General features: G+C 46.6%; 1 protein-coding gene across 4 annotated transcripts in view; it reads right to left on the bottom strand.

Annotated features, from left to right (window-relative positions):
- The window catches only part of LOC144152230 (luciferin 4-monooxygenase-like), a 52,021-nt gene that overhangs the window by 6,864 nt on the left and 22,084 nt on the right, over nt 1-23,073 (bottom strand). For 3 of the 4 annotated variants that reach the window (XM_077683465.1, XM_077683466.1, XM_077683467.1), the window contains 3 exons: nt 15,720-15,888; nt 12,446-12,721; nt 10,082-10,226 (listed from right to left, as the gene is read on the bottom strand). In XM_077683465.1, coding sequence (XP_077539591.1) covers nt 10,082-10,226; nt 12,446-12,721; nt 15,720-15,888 — 590 coding nt within the window. The remainder of the gene's footprint in view (nt 1-10,081; nt 10,227-12,445; nt 12,722-15,719; nt 15,889-23,073) is intronic. The other variant, XM_077683468.1, reaches the window with a different exon arrangement.

Below are 23,073 nucleotides of genomic sequence, written 5' to 3'. Positions count from 1 at the left end.
TCTCTTGTTTGTAACACAAAATACAATGGCCAACGACAACTGCTATATTACGGAGCAAAATTTCGGAACACCTAACATTCAAGAAAGAAGCATTCCTTATAACTTTTTAATTACGATAAAAGGGTACAAACCTATCAAACATCGCATGAACTCCCATTCCTTTTGGTCTGTTCAATTTTATGCAATTCTTTGATTTTAGTGCACCGTGTGTAGTCATTGTATTTCGACTCGCAGGTACAATATTTGCTGCTGTATTGTATATTCATATAATGGGCCTATACTAGCGTCGACTATTGGCCAATCAGTTTGTGTTATGTATATTGGACAAAATGATGGTGTACAAAACATGCAATAGACTTCTGATTCATTTGTCATCTATTGCGTCAGTCTTTGCAGAAGAAATTGATTATTCAATTCCGGCCTCAAGAGGTGATCTTTTGCAATTTCTAGTGCAGCCTGTGGCCAGCCACTATATCACCATGGTGTTTTACCAGCTGTCGCATTTCTGAATTACACGACAAGCGCAACTGCACTTCTCTCTCCCAATTAGAACGATGATGCCTTCTAGCCGAGGTTGTTCGCCATTCCACAAGCGGTCTTTTATTCCAATCTCACGGGCAACTGTTATTGTAATTCATTTAACCGCCTGGTTGTCTGACGTAAGGTTTTTTTTTTCAAAGTGACGCGTAGGTTTTGGCCCATTGGGAGCAGCGGGAGTACGCATTGCTTTGTACACTTCGTTTAACGTCCGGAGCTGGCCATTTGTCACTTGTTTTAACCAGTGCTTGCCGAGTGCACCACAGCACATTACTAGTTAAATACCAGCTTTCTAGTAACCTGTCAGCAGTAGAAACTTCTATATTGCCGCGAACCATACATTGGGTTTGTTTATTTGTGTTTTGCTTTTACCGCCCGGCTGCGCCGGTCTTTGTTATCTCTGCGCCAAGGGAAGCGCGTGTTCCATTCTTTCTTTCTGTGCCGCATGTGTTATCTGTTGTGATAGGGAGAGCATTCCGATCTAACGTGAACAGCCCAGAATAATCTTCTTGGATCTACTATGTTCTCGATGCGAATCGACGTTTCTAGAACCACGCGCGCCGAAAGATAAAAAGCCTGCAGTGCGGACGCCGGAGCATTCGATTCGACGACACTCGCCTGTGCAAGTCACTTTGTTGACCGCTGCTTCGCCGCCTCTGTATTCTTTTGAGTTGTTAGGGGAGCACAAGTTCGCTCCAATAAACGTGTTTCTCATTCAACACAACTGCATCGTCCTTGTCTTCGTGACATCTGGTGGAGGTGCTGGGTACGCACCCTTCATGCCCACTACAACCTCGAAAAGCCGCCAAGCCAGTCCAACAAGAGCCAGCCCCCGCCTGCAAGATTTACCGCCCGAGTTCGGTTTGATGCCAGAAGGGCCCAAAAAAAGGAACGCTGCAACCAACACCATGGTGCAAGAAACAACGTCGCCAATCGTCCTGCAGCAGCCCCGGGAACCGCCATCGTTCCGAGGAGCCCCCGCAGAAGACCCAGAAGAATGGTTGGAGAAACTGGAGCGCGTCCGGAAATTCAACAGGTGGGACGACGCAGAAACGTTCCGGCACGTTTTCTTTTACTTGGAAGATTCGGCTCGCACTTGGTTCGAGAACCACGAGAGCTCATTGACAAACTGGGCTCAGTTCAAAAGCGAGTTTACTAAGACCTTCACTACCGTCGTGCGGAAAGAAAGAGCCGCCCTTTTGTTGGAAACGCGCACGCAACACCCCAACGAAGGTGTCGTGATCTTCGTTGAGGAGATGAAGCAGCTATTTCGCCGCGCGGACCCCGAAATGACGGAAGAAAAGAAGTTGCGCTTCTTAATGCGCGGAGTGAAGGAGGAACTGTTTGCTGGACTTGTCAGAAATCCGCCCAAAACCATCGCCGAATTCGTGACCGAAGCCAGCACCATTGAGAAAGCCCTCGAAATGCGTGCTAAGCAGTATGACCGCAACTTTGTTGGCGCGGCCAATGCGAACGACTTTGGCAGCACGCGGATCCCGGCCGACAGCCTACGCGAGACTATCCGCGCAATTGTGAGATAGGAGCTGCGGAAACTTCTCCCAACGCCGCCGCAGCCCCAAGTCGCTTCCCTCACCGACGTGATTAGAGAAGAAGTGCAACAAGCGTTGGGAACTTCTACGCCATCCGAGGTACCCCGAGAGCCACAAGCTATGACATACTCCGCGGCTGTTCGTCGACCCCGCCCTGCTCCAACACGCCGTCAAGAGGCCCCGCCGTACCGCCGCCCACTGTCACCCGCCCGACCTCCGGTAGCCCGAAACCAGACGCCGAGGAAGACGGACGTATGGCGAACTCCCGATAACCGTCCTCTGTGCTACCACTGCGGAGAGGCCGACCACATTTACCGTCGCTGCCCATACAAGAGACTCGGACTGCGTGGTTTCTCCGTCGACGCACCTCGCCCTCTCCCTGGCCAACGACCACGTGAGATCGACGAGTATCTATCTGAAACCAGCCGTGGCCCAGCGCGTTTCAACCGTTCGCCGTCGCCCTACCCCTACCAATCGCCGAACCGCCGTAGCAACGCTGACTTCGCCCGTGGAAGGTCCCCCAGCCCACGCGGCGGAAACTAAAGGCGGCAACTTCTGGAGGTGAAGTTGCTCTACGGCGAAAAACTAGAAACCCTCCAACGACGCAAGGACGCGCTGAAGACAGTGATTCACGACATGCCCTCATCCCGACGACCCGACCTAACCCTGACGAGACTCCCGAACACGACGACAGCTACACGGCGCGACGCGTACCCGACCTGACCGAGACGTCCGTTGAGAAGACGACGACAACGACGATGCACAGTGCCCGACCATCAACACGTACAAGCAGAGATACGACGCCCCGACGAACCCGGAACTCGAGGACGACTGCATCTGACGTCAAGGTGTCCATCGACGGCTTTGACGTAGTCGCCCTCGTAGACACGGGAGCTGACTATTCGGTAATGAGCGGACCATTTGCGTCTAAACTGAAGAAAGTTATGACCAGATGGGACGGTCCGCACATACGCACAGCAGGAGGCCACCTCGTGACGCCAAGTGGAACGTGCACATCGCGCGTCACCATAGACGGCACAACGTACCCTGCGGCGTTCGTCGTTCTGCCTAACTGCTCCCGCGACGTGATTCTCGGAATGGACTTTTTGACGGACAACGGCGCAATAATTGATCTGCAGACCAAGTCGATAACATTTTCCTCCAATCACTCCACGACGCCGCAGCCGAACCCCGATCACCGTGCTGCTGTCAGGATCGCCGACGATCACATCACCCTGCCACCCCGCGCAAGCTTGGTGATCGCCGTCTACTGTGAGGATGCTGCTTCTGACATCGACGCTATCGTAGAGAGTTATCGAAGGTTGCTTCTCGACCACGGTGTCTCCGTCGCAAGAGGCATTGCGCACTTTAAGCAACGCCAATCTCACGTTTTGGTCACTAATTTCACCGAAGAGTACCAGCAATTAAACAAGGGAGCTGCAATTGCGTTCCTCGAAGAAACGCAAGAAGCAAGTGATGTGATCGCAGTCGCCGACTTTGAACGCACACCCGTAGAAACATTCAAGCTCCCGCAGCCATTCGACGTGAATCCGGCGCTACCGCAAGAACAACGGAAAAAATTATTGGCTTTGCTGCGTCGCTATAGCGAATGTTTTTCGTCGAGCGCAAAACTACGTCAGACCCCTCTAGCGAAGCACCGAATAATAACCGAAGATGGAGCCCGACCTACCCGACAGTCACCGTACCGCGTCTCTTCACACGAACGGGAAGCCATCCGGACTCAAGTCGACGACATGCTGAGCGATGACATTATACAGCCATCGAAAAGCCCCTGGGCTGCGCCCGTCGTACTCGTAAAGAAAAAAGACGGCACATTAAGGTTTTGCGTTGACTACCGGCGACTCAACAAAATCACGAAAAAGGACGTGTACCCCCTCCCCCGAATCGACGACGCCCTCGACCACCTCTGCCACGCCAAGTACTTCTCATCGATGGACCTGAAGACCGGCTACTGGCAAATTGAAGTGGACGAGAGAGACCGAGAGAAGACTGCATTTATAACCCCAGACGGCCTATACGAGTTCAAGGTGATGCCGTTTGGGCTGTGCACAGCACCAGCGACGTTTCAAAGAGTCATGGACACTGTGCTAGCTGGCCTTAAGTGGCACACCTGCCTGGTATACCTCGACGATGTAGTGGTATTCGCCCGGACTTTCGACGAACACCTTGCAAGGTTGGAGTCTGTACTCGAGGCCATTCGTACGTCGGGGTTGACGCTGAAGCCTGAAAAGTGCCGTTTCGCATACGGGGAACTCAAGTTCTTGGGCCACGTCGTCAACGCCGCGGGAGTCCTACCTGACCCGGCAAAAACTTCAGCCATTGCGAACTTCCCAAGGCCGAAAGACAAGAAGGGCGTGCGAAGATTTCTCGGGCTGTGCGCATACTACCGGCGCTTTGTCGCAAACTTCGCACGCATTGCAGAGCCACTCACGCGCTTGACGAAAGATAGCACCCCTTTCAGCTGGGAAAACGACCAAGAAAAAGCATTCGGCGAGCTGCAAAAACGCCTGCAAAGCCCGCCCGTGCTCGCTCATTTCGACGAAAATGCCGAAACAGAAATGTACACGGACGCCAGTGATATAGGCTTGGGTGCCGTCCTTGTCCAAAAGCAAAGCGGCTGCGAAAGGGTAATCGCCTATGCCAGCCGTGGTCTGTCGAAGGAGGAGAAAAACTATTCTGCCTCTGAGAAAGAGTGCCTGGCTATTATATGGGCGATTTCAAAATTTCGCCCATACGTGTATGGAAGGCCATTCAAGGTTGTAACAGACCACCATGCGCTGTGTTGGCTCGCCAATTTGAAGGACCCCTCTGGCCGTCTTGGGCGGTGGAGCTTGCGCCTGCAGGAGCTCGACGTTACAGTCGTTTATAAATCCGGCAGGAAACACTCCGACGCCGACTGCCTGTCCCGCGCCCCCGTCGACCCACCACCACAAGACTCTGATGAAGACAGCGCGTTCTTCGGGATCGTGACGGAGAGCGACCTAGCCGCCCAGCAGCGTGCCGACCCCGACTTACGCGTCATAATCGAGTACCTCGAGGGATGCAACGTTGCCGTCCCTAGGACCTTCAAACGCAGCTTACCAGCATTCAGCCTGAGAAACTCCGTCCTTGTGAAGAAGAATTTCAGCCCCGGAACAAGAGCGAATTACCTTCTCGTCATCCCCGCGGACCTTCGTGACGAAATTTTGGAAGCGTGCCACGACGACCCGTCTTCCGGACATCTGGGCACAGCCCGCACTATTGGAAAAATCAAGGCGAGGTACTACTGGCCCGGCCTTACCTCTGACGTCACCCACTACGTCCGGAGCTGCCGTGACTGCCAGCGACGAAAAACGCCGCCGACAAGACCCGCCGGACTTCTGCAACCGATCGCCGTCCCATCGAGACCATTTCAACAGATTGGAATGGACCTTTTAGGCCCGTTCCCTACGTCACGATCACAGAACAAGTGGATTGTCGTAGCGACAGACTACATTACGCGCTACGCAGAGACCGCCGCTCTTCCGAGGGGGACTGCACAAGAAGTGGCGAAGTTCTTTATAAGCCAAGTTGTGCTGCGACATGGAGCCCCGGAAGTCCTAATCACAGACCGCGGAACAGCATTTACTGCGGAGCTGATGCAAGGAGTATTACGCTACAGCAACACGGATCACCGAAGAACGACGGCGTACCACCCCCAAACGAACGGACTAACAGAACGTCTGAACAAGGCAATCGCAGATATGCTGTCAATGTACGTTGACGTTGAACACAAGACTTGGGACGAAGTGATCCCGTATGTCACGTTTGCGTACAACACGGCGATCCAGGAGACGACACAGCTGACGCCGTTCGAGCTTGTCTACGGTAGAAGGCCGACTACGATGCTCGACGCTATGCTTCCGCACGTAGAAGACGACGACCTCAACGCCGACGTCCACGGATATCTTCAACGTGCGGAGGAGGCCCGCCAGCTCGCTCGAGTTCGTATAACGGACCAGCAGGTGGTGGATGCGGGCCGCTTCAACCTCCGACGCCGAGACGCCGAGTACCAACCAGGGGATCGTGTGTGGGTTTGGACTCCCATCCGGCGACGCGGACTCAGTGAGAAGCTCCTGCGACGGTATTTCGGACCCTACCAGATTCTACGACGTGTTGGCCAACTTACCTACGAAGTGATCCCCGATGGTGACTCCGGCACATCACGACGACGCACGCGGCCTGAAGTCGTCCACGTGGTTCGCTTAAAACCTTTCTACGGACGATGACGAACTTTTTTCATTTGTTCGGACTGTCGCTTATGTTAGCATCGGGTCGATGCACTCTTAGAGGGGGGGTAATGCCGCGAACCATACATTGGGTTTGTTTATTTGTGTTTTGCTTTTACCGCCCGGCGGCGCCGGTCTTTGTTATCTCTGCGCCAAGGGAAGCGCGTGTTCCATTCTTTCTTTCTGTGCCGCATGTGTTATCTGTTGTGATAGGGAGAGCATTCCGATCTAACGTGAACAGCCCAGAATAATCTTCTTGGATCTACTATGTTCTCGATGCGAATCGACGTTTCTAGAACCACGCGCGCCGAAAGATAAAAAGCCTGCAGTGCGGACGCCGGAGCATTCGATTCGACGACACTCGCCTGTGCAAGTCACTTTGTTGACCGCTGCTTCGCCGCCTCTGTATTCTTTTGAGTTGTTAGGGGAGCACAAGTTCGCTCCAATAAACGTGTTTCTCATTCAACACAACTGCATCGTCCTTGTCTTCGTGACAATATGATCCAGCTGTTCACGAATAATAAATGCAACAAAAGCGACGCACTTTGCGCGTATCGTTTATTTATATTTGATTTCTCCGTGTTTATCTGTGACAAAAGCATAAAAACATTTCTGTAGGGCGGCGGGTCCTCTCACGATTCGCTTAAAAACATTCTATCCTGCAGAAATCTGAAGTGGCTCAAATATCATTCGTGTACTCGTACCTGAGACTTCTCCGACTGAAACTTCTTTCTAGAATATTTTGTACAGTTTTAAAGCTAAGCTTTATTGTCCTCACTGATGCCATTGCATGCCAATATGCCCTGCACGAAAGCCGACATTGTCTGACGATGATGATGGCTGTGGTTAAAGCGTTGCCAAATTAAAACGCTTCCCGGCGACGCTTGGCGACAGCTGCGTTGCGCCCTCTCTGCTGAAGGTTGTTGTGCACAAAAGGGAGGAGATGACGCCGGCGTGTGACACCGCGACGTAATTAAGCCTTACTTCATGTTGTGAGGTGAACATCAAGAGCCGTTACCCACAGATTGACGTAGGATGAGAATGGCGTTACTCGCGTGCCGTAAAGCTGCTAGCCACAAGACATTGGGCCTAACTTCCCATTTTCAGGTTTAGGACGGCAGGCCTAAATTCACACATTCGGGGTTAACCCCTTAAACCGGAAAAAAACTGGTGAAAACCCCGAGGAGCGAGAAATTGCGGAGCGCTCGTAAGCGCGTGCGTTGCGGCGACCGCCGGGCGTTCCCGGCACGCGCAGTGGTTTTAGCAAAAAAACTGTCGGAAAATCCTGAGGAGCGAGAAACTGCTGAGTTCTCAAGGGCGCCCGCCTTGAGGATCACGACTGTTTCATTGAAGATCACAAATGGTTGCCTTCACGAAGACGACGATATCGATAAATAGGACAATGACTACTACTACCTAATTAAAAAGCGACGACAGAACATGTAAATGAAAAATTTGAAACTTCTACAAATGCATGGAGATGATGTTTTTCACTACTAACGTGCAAAGCAATCCTGCAGCGTGACTGCGGTACAGGCCTTGCGCCACTTACAGCAAGCTTTCCCAGTTTTTTTAATATATCCTCCAAAAATCTCCTCAAGTTCCCTCAATTTCCCATCTTTCATTACTGATAATGCTTCGACGGTATCAGGAGAATCTAACGGTCCTTCTAAGTGGCAGAGCCACCTAAATTATTAAATATTTTTAAAGCATGCTAGACCAGTGTCCCTGTCGGAGCAAGGCCTACCATCCCATACAGCTATTCCTTATCCTGGGGATAAAACATGAAGGCATGAATAAAAGGTAGTTTGTTAATAATCTGCGTCATTGTCCACGACTTATATTTCTAAGATAATAACAATAACATAATTTCTAAGTAGTATGGAGCACTATTTATTACATCGTAGCTTCCTTTTTCCTCTATTTCATAAAATATTGTTGTGCCAGCTCTAAAGGGGATGCAGTAGTCTTACTAATCAACTTTCAATGTGTCCCTGTGGACATGGCGAATTGTTTTACGGCATCATCACCACTAAGCAAAATGTGTGCATCTAGAAAGAAGCGGTCAGCCAAAAGCCAAGATTTCTGTCCGATGAGCGTCGAAAAACCTTAGCTGTACTGCAAGAGAAAAAACACTTACGATTATTTATAAAGCTTTCTTGTGTTATCGCGGTAGTATAAACCACCTAGAAGATTTTTGGGGGTTGGGGCAATGAGCCAATGAGATTTGATCCAAATGGTTGCTATACTTGCTAGCTTGCAGTAAAATGCATGGGTCATATTGTTGCTGTCAGAAACGTGTGTTATTTCTAGTTAAAAGAACAGGGAGTGCATCGTGTTAATTCTACCGCCAATGCATAGCGAAAGTGACCAGCATGCTGATGTAGACGTACTTCCTTTGAATTATTAGCCGTCAAGCAACCGAAATTAGCAAGTACTGCGTTGTACCCATTTATAAATATTACTTTAATTAGCTGACATCAAACCCTACAATTGTTCATGAAGTGGCGGCATGAACACTTGCCCCAATTTGTAAATACCCAGAATGACACAGTGGCCAATAGTGTGAGTATGGACAAAGCATCGTCAAAGAGAACGAGCGTGAACATTAACTCCTTTCACCTGAGCACTGCGTGGCATGAAACGAGTGGGGAGCGGTACTCCGACCTTCACTATTTTACTGGTGCCAAAACTAAAATATTTTGTTTTTCAAGAGTGAAGCACTGGGTCAGTTGGTACACATTCGTTGTGGCGAAACAGCGTGCTCGGGTTGTTGTTTTGTTTTCTTGCGTCCTGGTATTGCGCACTGTTTGACCACCATATAATCCGTTTTTATTATTCTACCCATTTACACGGAACATCCAATAATTCGGGAGGCTTCGTTAAAGTAATTTAAACACACATTTCTCAGGCATTTATCCGTCGTGCGTAATCTATGGTCGATGTACATAGAATGCGTTTGATGATAAATGGCTTCCCTAATAATCACGTCTAACTTCGCAAATATTTCTATAAATATTCGTTTTTTGTTGCAGCTGCATAATGAAGCAAAAAATACTCAAAATTTAAGTTCATCGTTTATAAGCTCCAGGGACCAGTTTTGGCGCGTTAGCATCCTTCGTGTCCTTTCACTATACCTTGATCAATTTATATCGCTGCAAAAATACGCATGCGCATTTTTTCTCTTGAAAGTCAATTCTTGTAGCACAATCTTCACGCAAGCGGGCGAATGGTATGCCAAAAAATAGGTTCACTCTAAATGGGGAAATATATTCGATAAAAGCTTTTTGGAAAGAAGTACAAGATAAGGAAAGCATAAACTGAGCCCTCATTAAGGCGGGTACATTGTGGTATCTTAAGCCCTCGTCATTTAGGGTGACTGAGCTTGCTCACGTAAATTCGATTGATTGAGGGGTTTAACGCGCCGACGCAACGCAGGCGATGAGGCGCGCCGTAGTGGAGGGCTCCGGATTAATTTTGACCACCTGGGGATCTTTATCGTGCGCCTAAATCTCGTACACACGGGCGTTTTTGCTTTTCGCCTCCATCAGAAAAGCGGCCGCCGCGGCCGGGAATCGAACCCGCGACCTCGTGCTCAGCAGCGCAACGCCTTAGCCACTGAGCCACCGCGGCGGGTGCTCACGTAAATTCAACAGAATACCGTTTTTTCTTGCGTGCACATTCTGTCCACAAGTAACCAGAAGCAATACCCTCCAGCTTGCTTACCTGACCTGCACCAGCCTTCTGCGTCCTTGAACTTGCTCGTGAGCTCGGGATTCTTGAAATAACCCTTCATGACACTCGGAATACGGAAGAACATCTCGCCGTACTGCATTGCTCCAACTTTCTTCCCGGTATCCAAATCAAGAAACTGCGAAATCACAATCGCCATTGTACCCAAAATGTTTCTATATTTTGAAACAATATTACCCAACTTTTTGGCAAGATATGCTCTGAAAATATCAATCCCAACATACGAATATGTGATGGCTGTTCCCATCCAGCATATGTAGGTTATAGACGTCAAAATCGGTCGAAGCAAACTGGAAGCAGGTAATCTAGAAACAGCTTTTGCTTTGCAAGTGGAATATCTTCGGAAGCAAGATCTGACTACTGCCGCGGCTCTGTTTACGCCATTCCTCACGACGGCCCACCGATTGCTGCCCCAGTCGCAAGCGCACAACGTTTATGTGACACGCAACACACTAGGATATGCTGCAAATCAAGCGGTAAAAAGGATTCTTCGACTGTTTTGCATTGGCATGGCTCGATTATGTGAGCATATCTTTTGGTATGAGGTTCCATTAACACTGTCATGCCGTTTCGCGAAAACTAGATGCACATTGAATACGATGTAGAAAACACGTGGCTTGGAGAGCCACGGTGTCATTGCTAACGTGTTGTCATGAAAGCTGCGTCGACTCAGATCGGCTCTTCACGATTTTGCAAGCTTCGGTAGACGTGACAGGGGTTGTTAAGAAATTGTTAAACCAGGATCTTACACCCATCAGTTATCAGCAACAGCTTCAGCATTGGTGATTCTATTTCGGTCGGGTGCACAGGTGACAATCAATTACCATCGTAGGAGTCTTAGGCTCCCTGGAGAGATTTGTTAACGACTTGTTACGGATCATGTGAACTGAAGTAAAAAGCCTACCGTTGTCGTTGATTCGATATGGAATGTCGCAGGGGGGGATGCAATTTATCTGAACGTCATTGTCAGGGCTACAAGTTGTTCAACGCGTACCTCACTCTAGGTCTCAGTGAAAATCACTTCTTTACTGTGCCCTTATCTTGTGACTCCAAAGTCGGTTAATATATTGTAGTATTCATAGTGATTAGCCGTTTTGGTGGGTGATGGGGAAGCATATTTGCGGCAATTGCTCAGCTTATTTTGGGGCCGCTTTCTAACAGGTCGTTTAGGATCGCAGTGCCCTCGTTTAAAAAAAACTCAGACCATTTTTTTGTGTGTGCTCTTCGGGAAATACTGAATATTAGATAAACTTTTTACGAATCAGTATCTTCAAAATATCCACCGGTCTTTTAGGCACCTTTTGCGGCTGCAGCAACATCAAACAAATATGCAAAGCTTCCTGATAGACACAATACTCTTTTTATCCAAATAGAAGGCACTTCACCAGTAGCTGAGTTAAATTGAGTGAGGTGCTCGCATGAAAGAAAACAGTAAGTTTTTCGCTACTACTCCACGCTGCTTCCCGTCATAATCACATAGCCCTGTACGCCTCCATGTTACCGTTGTGTAAGACACAACGCTTAATTTAAGGGCGCTTTCATTTTCATGATGTACATATTTAGTAAGGGCGACAAGCAATCTAAAGTATGCAGACACTCTTGCTCTTAGCTGGCAGCCCCACGAAACCGACACCATCAACTTGTAGAGGGAAAAAATAACCCCAGTGCTCGCCGCCACTCGTGTCGACCACTCGTTGAAATAGGTTAGGGTCAGGAATGAGTTCGTTGGAGGCCGTGCATTTCCTTATATTTTTATTCCCACCAAGGATTGAAATAAACATTGTACTTTGCGCTCTACATCTGTTTTAAAGGGTCGCCCTAACCAGCTCTAAATCTTGGAACCATTACCTGCAACACAGCGGTAAGCAACCCTGAACGACCAATTACGCTGAGTAAAAAAATCTACTGATGGGAGTCCTTTAACTATTGATGTTCTAAGGTGGCAGTATTTAAATATACCAACTGTAAAACAGGTTTATTTTGTTTCTTGGAGCCGTGAAGAATGTTGGAAAGGGCATCCGCTTGTATCTCTTTTTGCTAGTAAAATATTGTCGACTGCACAATATAAATGATTCACAATTTTGTTGGAATACTATTACTTCTAAAGTATTTTTGGAGTGCGTGGTAATAAAATTTTCCTGTCGTCGACGAGAAGCGACTGAAGTACTTGCAATAAGGGGTATTACCACCTAAACTGCGCTCTTGTGGCTTGACTATTTCCTACCGGTCCCACGATTCCCAAATCTACATCTGACGTCCCTTTTGCTTACAGATAAGTTTTCTATGGCCTCAGGTTTTCGGTCCTGTTGCTCAAATCGTGTAGTAGCGAATAGTCACCTTGAGCTCCACCATGGATGCTGGAAAACCGACGCCTTTGGGCTTCAGATCGCCAAAGGGTGGGGAGCAGACGACTCCGCAAGATTCTGACAAGGAATAGTTATTCCGCAAGGAGCGGATGCCCTCGAAGGCGGTCAAGATCTGCTCAGTGAACTCTTGCGTCAGCACTGTTCCGGATACAGTGATCTTCTTCACAGATGGCAGCTTCGTCCCCGTGCGGATCATGTCCGCCACGTAGTAGTACAGTCGTGTCGGGACAGATCCCAACGTTGTTATCTGGGAGAAAAAAACTTCCTTAGTAATGTTGATGCCGGTTTGTGTAGCTGTACACAAAATCTGATGTTTTGATAATTGTTTGAGTCTTTCAAACGGCTGTAAGAATTCTTTAGTGCGAGCTAAATCCCGTTTAGTGGTGCGAAAAAGCCCGTAAACAAGTATTCGTAACGTGCGGGCGGGTGGAACATGCTGAACAACAATTATTAAGTAATTCGGCTAAACGTAATGTAAAGTAGCGCTTTAAATGAGTTAGGTTTAGTAGGACACGCTTAGGTTGACTGCGGGCAGGTTTGGTAAATTGCTGGGCGTAATTATGTGTTCTCGCACTCACTACTACAAACTAATTCCTACGCCTTCAACGATCAACTGAATGCACGCGTTGGGAAACGTCAAATATAAACGGTCATTACAGAATGCCACCCCGAAACACCGTAACCCGCTTTCTGGGAGGCCCGTCTTCTACATTAATATTCTACACCTAATGTCATTTGGTCGGATATTGAAACAAAATGTGACGCCAGACTCCTACCACGTCTATTTTTGTCTTCGCTTACAACATTCCAAATGCAGCTCTGGCGTGCAGGTGGTGTAACTGCTAATTATCATCCTCAACAACAGCCTTTTCAGGTCTGCTTCAGGACAAAGGCGTCTCCAAATCTCCAAATGACCTCCAGCCAACCTTGCCCTGCGCCTCCCAAGTCCATTCTCTGCCTCAGGATGTTTTTATTTTTAAGCGCGTGTGTGTGTCCCTCCTCTTTGTCACCGTTTGTTTGTGCGCTTTGAAGTTCGATATCATGCACCAACTAGCCCAACTTGCAGTATTGCTTCAGTTTATTTCTTCCCTACATCCAGTTATTGCCTTACCCTCCTTCTAGACCTGCCTGTCGGTATCCAGTCTGTTGCCCTTATCGTGTTCATACTTATTCACAGCGCGAAGACCGGGACAGAGAGAAAGAATAACCACTGGACAGGCGCTGACTCTCAACTAAATTTATTGAAAACCCGCAACAAACATTTATACTGAAGGCAAACAACGCCGCACGTGTCAAAGAAGAGCAATGAAAAGCGTGAAGATGTGCATTGTCGAAGACAATGATGAACAGGTCTTCATAAGCCGTTGTGGAATTTCTGTTGAGTCCTTTTTGAACTTCTAATTTTCTACCTGCACTCTACCTTTGTATACTGGGGAGGGTCGTTGTTTCTGCAAAGATCAGGTGTTGGTATTGGATCGGGTGTTGCGCCAGTACTCAGCGATATTTTTCTTAGCAGGGTTGACCGTGCCATTGAGCGAAACTTGTGTGGTATGGCAAGTAACATTTTTAGATGTGTGGATGATCACCTTGCATTAGTGAACTCTGCTGATTTACCCCGCATGGCCATAGATCTCTTGAAAGTGTTCCGAGAAAGTTGTTTCGGGTTGAAGTTTACTGTTGAGCTTCCACAACACCAAGAGGTGCAGTTCCTTGACCTCCGTTTGAGATTTGAGGTAGGCCATGTCTGTTGGGTGTACTTGCCTCGCTCTGAGAAACCCCTCCTAAGTTATGACTCAGGTCATTCTAAATTAATGAAAAATGGAGTGTGTTTTTCTGTGTTGCGCTCAGCCTTAACCCACTCCTGCCACCATACAGTGAAGGAGAGCTTCGATGGTCAGTTAAAGAGGCTAGAGGCGGCAGGTTACCCTAGGGCAGCGCTCTGGAGTTGTGGGAACAAGTTGATCAGGCATATCAAGTCTCGCGGGGACCCTGATAAGGAAAGGAAAAAACCGAATAGAAGTAAATTGGCCGTGATTCCCTATGTGCACCGTACGTCGCATGGTTTGAAGAACGTTGCCACTCAGTATGGTGTCACGGTGGTTTTTTCCGCCCCACGTAAATTGGAGGAATTGTGCCCAGCCGTACAAAGAAAGGCTACGTTGGAAGAAAGGGCCCCAAAATCAGGGTGTGGCACAAACCATGAGCACAGGTATGTAGACTGCCAAACCAGTGTCGTGTACCGAGTCCCTCTCAGGTGCGGCGCATCATACATAGGGCAGACGGGTAGGTGTGCTAATGTCAGATTGTGAGAGCATGCCGTCTAATTTAACAAACGTCCGCGACCGCCTTTGCCCTCACACTGCCACACGTGCGGCTGCGAACCGGTGTTTCACGAAACTGATATTCTTACCAAGCACCCGAAGCAGCTACACCGTGAGATAGTTGAAGCCTATCACATTAGCAAGAGGGGCGATAAGTGTGTGAGCCACCCTTCAGTAGTGCTTACTGATAAAGAGGTCCAGTTCATGGATAACGACAAATAAGCCACGTTCCCGTTTGCACTTTTATCTGGTTTTCTTTGGTTTTTGTATGCTCTTTGACACGTGCGGCGTTGTTTGCCTTCAGTATAAATGTTTGTTGCGGGTTTTCAATAAATTTAGTTGAGAGTCAGCGCCTGTCCAGTGGTTATTCTTTCTCTCTGTCCCGTCCTTCGCGCTGTGATTAAGTATGAACACGTACCAACTCGCCCAACTTGCAACTGCCCTTATCGTGCTGGTGGCGTGCACAAGTACACAAAATGGTCGAATCTCATGCGTACGGGGAAATCGACACAAAGCAAGTAGCTGCGAGTAATTAGAGATATACCAGACGTAGCATGAAGCATTCAACATCTGAAACCCCTGGTCAGCACTTATGAGTAGATAAGGTGGCAGCTAAGAAGACGCGCGCTACATATATTCCGTGAAAGCCGGTACTTAACGGTTTAGCCGGCTTCAAAAGAGAACGTTGCAGTCTCCAGTGAGAGTAAACGCGGTGGTCTTCTTGTGGCTGCTGTCGTAACCCCTGAACACAACCTCTAGTGCATTATAAAGGAAGCGCAGGGCAAAGGAGACTCTATTTTAGTTTGGATTCTCACCCGAGCGGCCAAAGAAATAGCCTAATCTCATAGTTTTACTATCGCGACATTCACTTCTCACGCCACCAGCAATAATATGCTCGTTCCATCTGTTGCTGGTGATACTCACTGCATACTTGTTCACAATGTGGACAAATTCGTCAAAGGACAAACCGGGGTGCACAATTACACAGGTAGATCCAGCGCATGCTGCCACAGGTATGAAGATAAATCCAGAAGCGTATGTAATCGGATACCATGCAAGCAGTACGTCGTCGGGATCGTTTTGCATGAGAGACCTAAAAATAAATATAACAGAAAATTGTAAGTATCTATTTTTTATGTTTCTGCGTTTATTAGAAAAATACGTGTATTCACATAACTGGGCTTGCGCAACCGAATTGTTACTTTACCATCTCTGCTTTCCCCAACTTTCTTTAGCGAAATTCAAAGAACCCAGCATTTGGGGAGATCGCACGTGTGTTCTATGCGTATCTTTCTTTATCAATCTCCAATGCATGCACAATCTCCAAGTCAGCTTTATATTACCCCAGTAACTTTTTGGCCGTCTGACCTTTGTGGCTACGAAGTGTTTTCAGTTTCGTAGCTTTCCTGGCGCAAGGATTTCAATCTGCATAGCATTGTACGCCTGTAGCTTTGCAGCCACGAAAATGCGTATCATCAGAGATGCATTTTAGTGGTAGTTTACCACAAACAAATGACAGGACAGCGCCACGCTTTCTCTTCTCTCTTTTTTTACTGTGCGAGTGAAATGTGACCGTTGCATTATACCTTTCTTAGTTGCAAGTGACATGCTGATTATGCCAATGGTGTCCAGCTTTTATATGAAACCGATAAATCCAAGCTGAAAAAACGTCACAGGCACAAATGCACAGCACCAGCCGTGAAATCAGTGAAAGCAACGCAGGGAAAAATAAAGGAAGAACACACACAACACCGCCGGTCTAACAACTGATTAATAGGGAAGAACGATGTCCTTTATATGGCTCTTCTGCGCGCGCGCACACTTTTAAAAAAGTAGACAAACAAACCTTCAAAGATAACCAGTGACATTTCTTGAAGATGATGATAACCGAAGGCTCAGCTAGCCCGAATCGGTTGATTTTTTATTATAAAACATTCAGTTACCGTGCAATCTGTGCAGAGGGAGCATCATCGAAGCTAGGTGCAGTCCAAGGAGTGCATGAAATAAACACGCCGTGTGTAAATTGTGACTCGAATTCCTTCCTAGTTAATAAGCTGAATAAAGTTGGACGGAGTAGAGTTTTATTCTAGCAGCCTGCGCGTTTCCTTCCTCTAAAGCCCATAATTTAAACGCACATGCGAATTCCACAATATTTGCAGATTCAGTGTGAACAACGTAACTTTTACCAGTAAATGAAACACGGCCTATTAATAGAGGCTGTTTAGCGAGTAATGGTGATCAGACTTTCTCCAGATTAGTTTGGATGAAATCGAAGTTTCAACCGTTTTCTTCAACCATGCTTCCCGTGTGCATGGCCGCGTATGGAGAGCCTCCGAGAGCCTCCGAGAGCCTCCGAGCCTTCCGGTAAAGTGATTCAGACAAGCGAATTAAACTCTCAAAATTAAACAGTCGTCCCAAAGGTCAATTTCGTTATATATTTTTCCAAGATCATAGAATAGATTGACATGTACACTACACACGCCAAGAAGTGTGTGCTTTACCGCAAGATGTATCCTGTCGGGGCGACTTTTTTCCCCACTCTCTCCACGTACCCAGTTTAGATAACAACGCAGCAGTAACAGCTCCGCTATGACAAACAGCTTTCTGCCGGTAATCCTACCCTCTCATTCACAAAAAAGGGTGTAACTTCATATTTTGCGTATTTTCTTTCTTCATTCTCTTCGACATGTGTGCGCATGCAGCAAAATAACACAATTGAAGTGTTTGGTCTCACTATAAAAGTTATTAGTCTAACGGTGTTTTCTGTGCGCCCACTGTATATTGTCCTGCTTACCTTTCACTTGTTTTAAACTTGTTTAAATTATGAACCAGCTAGCCAAGCAATACGCAATGTTTCACAAACGCGAACCTTTAGTACCAACCTTATAATTTGGCACTGCAAACAGTAAAGCAGAATATTTTGGATTACTTCATAACGAAGAACGCTTTACCGACTGAAATGTTGTTGCCTTGATAGAAATATATAGTTTCGTACTTAAGAACGTGCGTAAAAATTAGTGCTTGAAATATGGAAAACAGGTATGTTTTCTTCCGGAAATAGAACAAGAAAGTGGTTAAAAATGGCCGGTGCACGCCAGAAAGCCACCATACCGAACACTCACGGGGTATATATAGGATATTAAAATTTAACCGCCCTAATATTTGCTTGCTATGAAAACGCGAACTATTACGAAGGCTGTGTCATTATTTACTTCGAGTGCTACGAACAGGGCCGTGAATACGCACGCTCTAATATAATCGGCAAATCTCGCTCAGTTCCAGCTGTAATTCTTTGGAATATAATGTATCGTACCACGTATATCAATGATGATGAGTACACATACTGCAATATGGGATTCAAGGCTATTTCCTGCAAGCATACCAAGCATACAATAGCCTATCTGACGCATTTCAAAACATTAAATGAATCAATGAGCTCCCGCAACGTGCTCTTTACAAGCATCACATATTGTGACAGAGAAACAACCGGGTTTCTTGAGTGTTCTGTCGATACACTAAAAGAAGGGGGAAATCCTCCCTCAAGCGAATTAAGGAACGCGTTTACTTTGTATTTATTGAAGGCTAAAATGGAAATTAGAAGTTACTTTACTACATGGCGCCGGAAAAGAAATACCTGTAAAAATATGGGGCCTCTAATACTGCCTTTAAAATTTGTTAATGATGTTTTCCTGCAACAGATAATGTACTGCGTGTTGATGTATAGATACTTCTCCGAAATTGTGAGAAAGAAAATACATGACAAGATGCTTCATGTTGACGAGTCTGGAACTATATCAAAGAACTCCGTTTCAATTGCTTTGTGTCTATGATATTCATTGTTTCTGTCGCTTCCAAATTCCGTTGGAAAGCTTGGTGCCCTGAAGTAGAACCACCAATGTTTAAACTTTCACTTCTTCGGGTAATGTCTATTGCAGTTAGCATATTGCCCGTTCCTAAAATCCCACCAAGGATCAGCTACATATTACCAATCGGTTAACCACATACTAAACTAAAACCACATCTTGACTAAAAGACGGATTTAGCTATTGTAAGTATACATTAAAATGTGAGCAAACTTGTGCATTGTTATGTCATTTCTATATTTCATACATTTACTTCTCATTGTACAATTTCACAAAAACCATCGCGTACTCCACACCCCAATGACTACGATATAGCGCACGGCCACGAAGTTGAACTCCATAAATATAGGCAAACGCAATCCGTTAAATGTGGAGTTTTGTCACTGCGTTGCGCTGCTGTTGTCAGCGCAGTAAAAACACTTGTGGCGATATTGCTAGGAGCATTCATGGATGAGCGCGGTTTAAAATTGTATTTTTACTACCTGTATCCCATAGAACTTGAAAAATAGCAATGTGCTCGCAATAAAGTGACCTAGCATTATAGCGTGAATGCTTGGTCTACACTCAGCTCTCGACAATATCAGCCTAACGGTGTTACACTATTGGTGCTCTTTATGGCCCATGGTGGTAAAGTAGAGATTTGTTCATTTGAAAGAATTAGCCTTTTGTACTTCACTTTCTTTCATTCCAGCCACAATAGGTGGGTTTTAACCAAAACAAGTTCCACAAATATTGCGAAATTTTACATTGCGCAGCAATGCTGCAATACGGTGAGGATTGAAGTAAAATGGGCCAGCACTAACAACAGGGTGTTGAACCGGAACCGGGACCGAACCAAAAACCTGAACCGAACCCGAATTTTATCCCGGAACAATAATCGAACCGAACACATATTTTTTTCGGTATTTTGGAATTGAACCCGTACAAGCACGAATCGAAGGAACTGTTCCGAACCGGTTCCGGGGCTACAAAACTGCATTTTTTTCGTTTTTGATTATCGTGCTTCAACTCGCGTCTGAAGATATTTTTACCAGTTTCCTGACAGCACGACCAAATATTGCGCTTAGTCTGTAGTTTCACGACCCATCAGGTTCTCTTCGTGATTGTAGGGTTTAACGCGCCGACGCAACGCAGGTGATGAGGCACGCCGTAGTGGAGGGCTCCGGATCAATTTTTACCACCTGGGGATCTTTAAAATGTTCCGAAATCTCGTACACACGGGCGTTTTTGCTTTTCGCCTCTTTCATAAAAGCGGCCGCCGCGGCCAGGAATAGGACCCGCGACCTCGTGCTCAGCACGACAACGCCTTAGCCACTGGGCCACCGCGGCGGGTAGGTTCTCTTGGTATTATTACCCTGAGTTTATTGTAAAGTTGTACGTATACACTATCAGTTTTTATTACATACTGGCCACCTCCCCCAGTTTTCGTTTGCATTGTAGAGTAGTTTAAGTTAAACGTAATTTCCGAGGCAACATATCATGGCTTATTCTTCATGGTGCCTATGTACATGGTGCCTAATATTGTGTAAAGTTTTTCCTGTGTTTGTACCTGTGCCCTCTTTTGAAGGCCCTCAGGTACATCATCAAGAATAAATCCATACTTTCCACTTATCCTCATTCGAATAGTCAGTTTTGTACAAAGAGCAGCTCGATTGAATCTATTTCACAAGATCTACCACTCTAACTTAATTTAAAAAAAAAACCAGTTCGTTTTTTTAAATTGGGTTAGAGTTAAATAAATAAATAGGAACACCCGCAGTCCTCTACGTTACCAGGACTTCTTCTACAGGGACATTTTGTACCTTGGGTACTGCTCAAAGAGAGTGTGACAAACAATTGGCTCTCTCAACTCCACTTTTAAGTAGATGCGACCGCATTTTCTATCATCTTCAATTGGTTCAACCTTAAAATAAATGGCGCATGTATTAAAGACCATTATTGTGGATTAGCGGGTGTTTGTCGTTCGTTAGTGAGATGATTGGTTAAGCTAATATGAGTCAGTGGGATTGGTGTCCTAAATAATTTGGATTAGACCAATTAGCGGGCCGGTTAAAGAGGATCAGTGGGTCGCACAGACGTCGATATTTTTCGGTTCTTTGCATTTGAAAGTTTCTTCGCGCTCCCGCTGTCGACCAATGCGGACATTTTGTTGCGCACAAAATAAAAGAACCACCTGAACGCTACAAAATACTTTTCTTTGTGCACGTATTGCGCTGCTATGTAGTTTCTAGCGTAATATTGACATGTCGCATTGAAGTTCACAAATATTGGCCCAATGCATATTGTCACGCAAATGACGAAGACGAACTGGACATCATGCACACTCGTCGCTGACTTAGAAGAAGCTGCGGGACGGGCGTACCCGTGCTGCTACGTGATGGCCGCCATGTAAATACTGTAAATCATTCACCACTCCTCGCCTTGGTTCGCGTCATTTGTCCTGCCGCCACGAAACATTTCGGTCACGGAAGCGATGAAGACGAAGTTTTATATTCATCCGAAGGTTTTCAAAACAAGTATACAATAAAACCCCAAAAAAGAACGCACAAAGGGAGCCACGTCGACCTTATCAGTTTCCTTGACATTAATTTTTATCATCTCCTGATTATCGTAATGCTCAGACTCACCGATAGTTTCCCTTGGAAAAATTGTCTGTTACTGTAAAAAATTTACACTCGACAAGGTGGACCCACATCGCCACCAGCCAGTGCGCCTCGGTGAACATTAGCGACGCCTATCTACGAAACTGTTCATGAGGGGCAATTCGCAAATTTAAGCTGGATTTAGGCCTGGTGGAAACTTCTCCAGAAAAGTTTTGTCGCTGACAAGAACGTACATTTCTCGCAATGAAATGACAAATTCTGCTGAAAGCCCAATTTTAAAGCCAAGGTTTAATGTCACCACTGATGCCGCTGTGCGCCCGTACGCCGTGAAGGAAAGCCAACTTTCTCTGACGATGGAGATCGCAGTCGAACCTCGGTCCCTCCGCGTTGTGAATCCCGCGTCTGACCCCCTGTTTCATTTCGGCATGGTCGAAGCGAACGCGCAGCAGCCGGTACCGATTCGCGCCGTACACCGCAAACCCAAAAGTTAGTCCTGCGCAGTGCACACCCCACGGTTGCTGCAGGTATTCTGAGACAGTGGTGCGCACCTCCAGAGTATTTGAAGAAATATTTTGCAGAAACAAATATTTGCAGAAATTCAGAGAATTGGCTGCTAATCCAATTCTGTTATGCCGCTTGTGTAGACTTTGAGTTCTTTGCAGCCAAATGTGGATATTAGCGGCGAAAAACATTGAAATACGTTATTCTTGTTAAAATTTTCTTTTGTTATTTTCCGCAATTTTGTAAACATATACAGCAGTATAGCGATGAAGTTTGTTTACTTCGCTAATAAGGTTTTTTTTAGAACCAGGCGCGGTGGCTCAGTGTCAAAGGCCATGTGCTGCTGAGTGCGAGGACACGGGTTCTATTACGGGCCGCGGCGGCCCCTTTTCTGATGGCGGCGAAAAGCAAAAACGCCCGTGTGTACGACATTTCGGCGCGCGTAAAGGTCCCCGGGTTGTCAAAATTAATCCGGAGCCCTCAACTACGGCGAGCCTCATCGCCTGCGTTGCGTCGGCGCGTTAAACGCTACCATCAAATCTAATAGTTTTTTTCGACGATGCAAGGCGTAATGCAGAGTTGCTTCATTTCCGCTTTTTATTAGGCGTTTCCAACGTTCTTTCGCAGAAGTTTTTTATTTATTCTTCGGTCTTCGGCCGAAAGTTCGAACCCGTATTTTTTTTTTATTTTGTCTGATAATTTTTGTACAAATTAATTTTTCTATTTTTAAAGTTTTCTTTCTTCAAAATTCACTCTTACCAGTTATCTCTCTCTGCGCTATTGTCCCGTTTACAGATGTTATTTTCACTAAATCTGCATTTTTGTGGAAATGCTCGGCGTTACATTACTGCGTAAAATGTAACGCCGAGCAGTGTTACTTAATGTTACTTCCCTAACTAGAACCCATACTATCGCAGCTGTCCGTGAAGTGTGCAAGTTTCAATCGTCGGTGTCCCCCTATATTCATTATAGTCGTTCCTTCCTTCTAGGCGGTCTGTTACCACGTGGAAGGTGGGGAGATTGAAATCGCTCTAAACGCAACCTGCCATGCTTTGCAGGTGGAGGCTCACGCCGACACCTGACAATTTTTGACTTCTAGCGCTGCTAATGATGTCGTTTTAAGGCTAAACCACCCTTTAAACTATAGGTACATGAAAAGCGTAGCAGACAAACAAGTTTTCTTAAAATGCGATTTTTCGCCTCACTTCGCGAAAATACGTGTGCGTGCGCGCGTACATATGTTGACATTGGATGTCACCAAAAGAGATGGCGGCCGCGCAGGCTCTTTGCTACCCGGAGGGGTTGCCTGCC

This window comes from Haemaphysalis longicornis, unplaced genomic scaffold, assembly GCF_048455015.1.
Source record: "Haemaphysalis longicornis isolate Haplotype H1 unplaced genomic scaffold, Haemaphysalis longicornis Haplotype H1 scaffold_9, whole genome shotgun sequence".
NCBI lineage: Eukaryota > Metazoa > Arthropoda > Arachnida > Ixodida > Ixodidae > Haemaphysalis > Haemaphysalis longicornis.
This window is presented reverse-complemented; position numbering and strand designations above follow the sequence as displayed.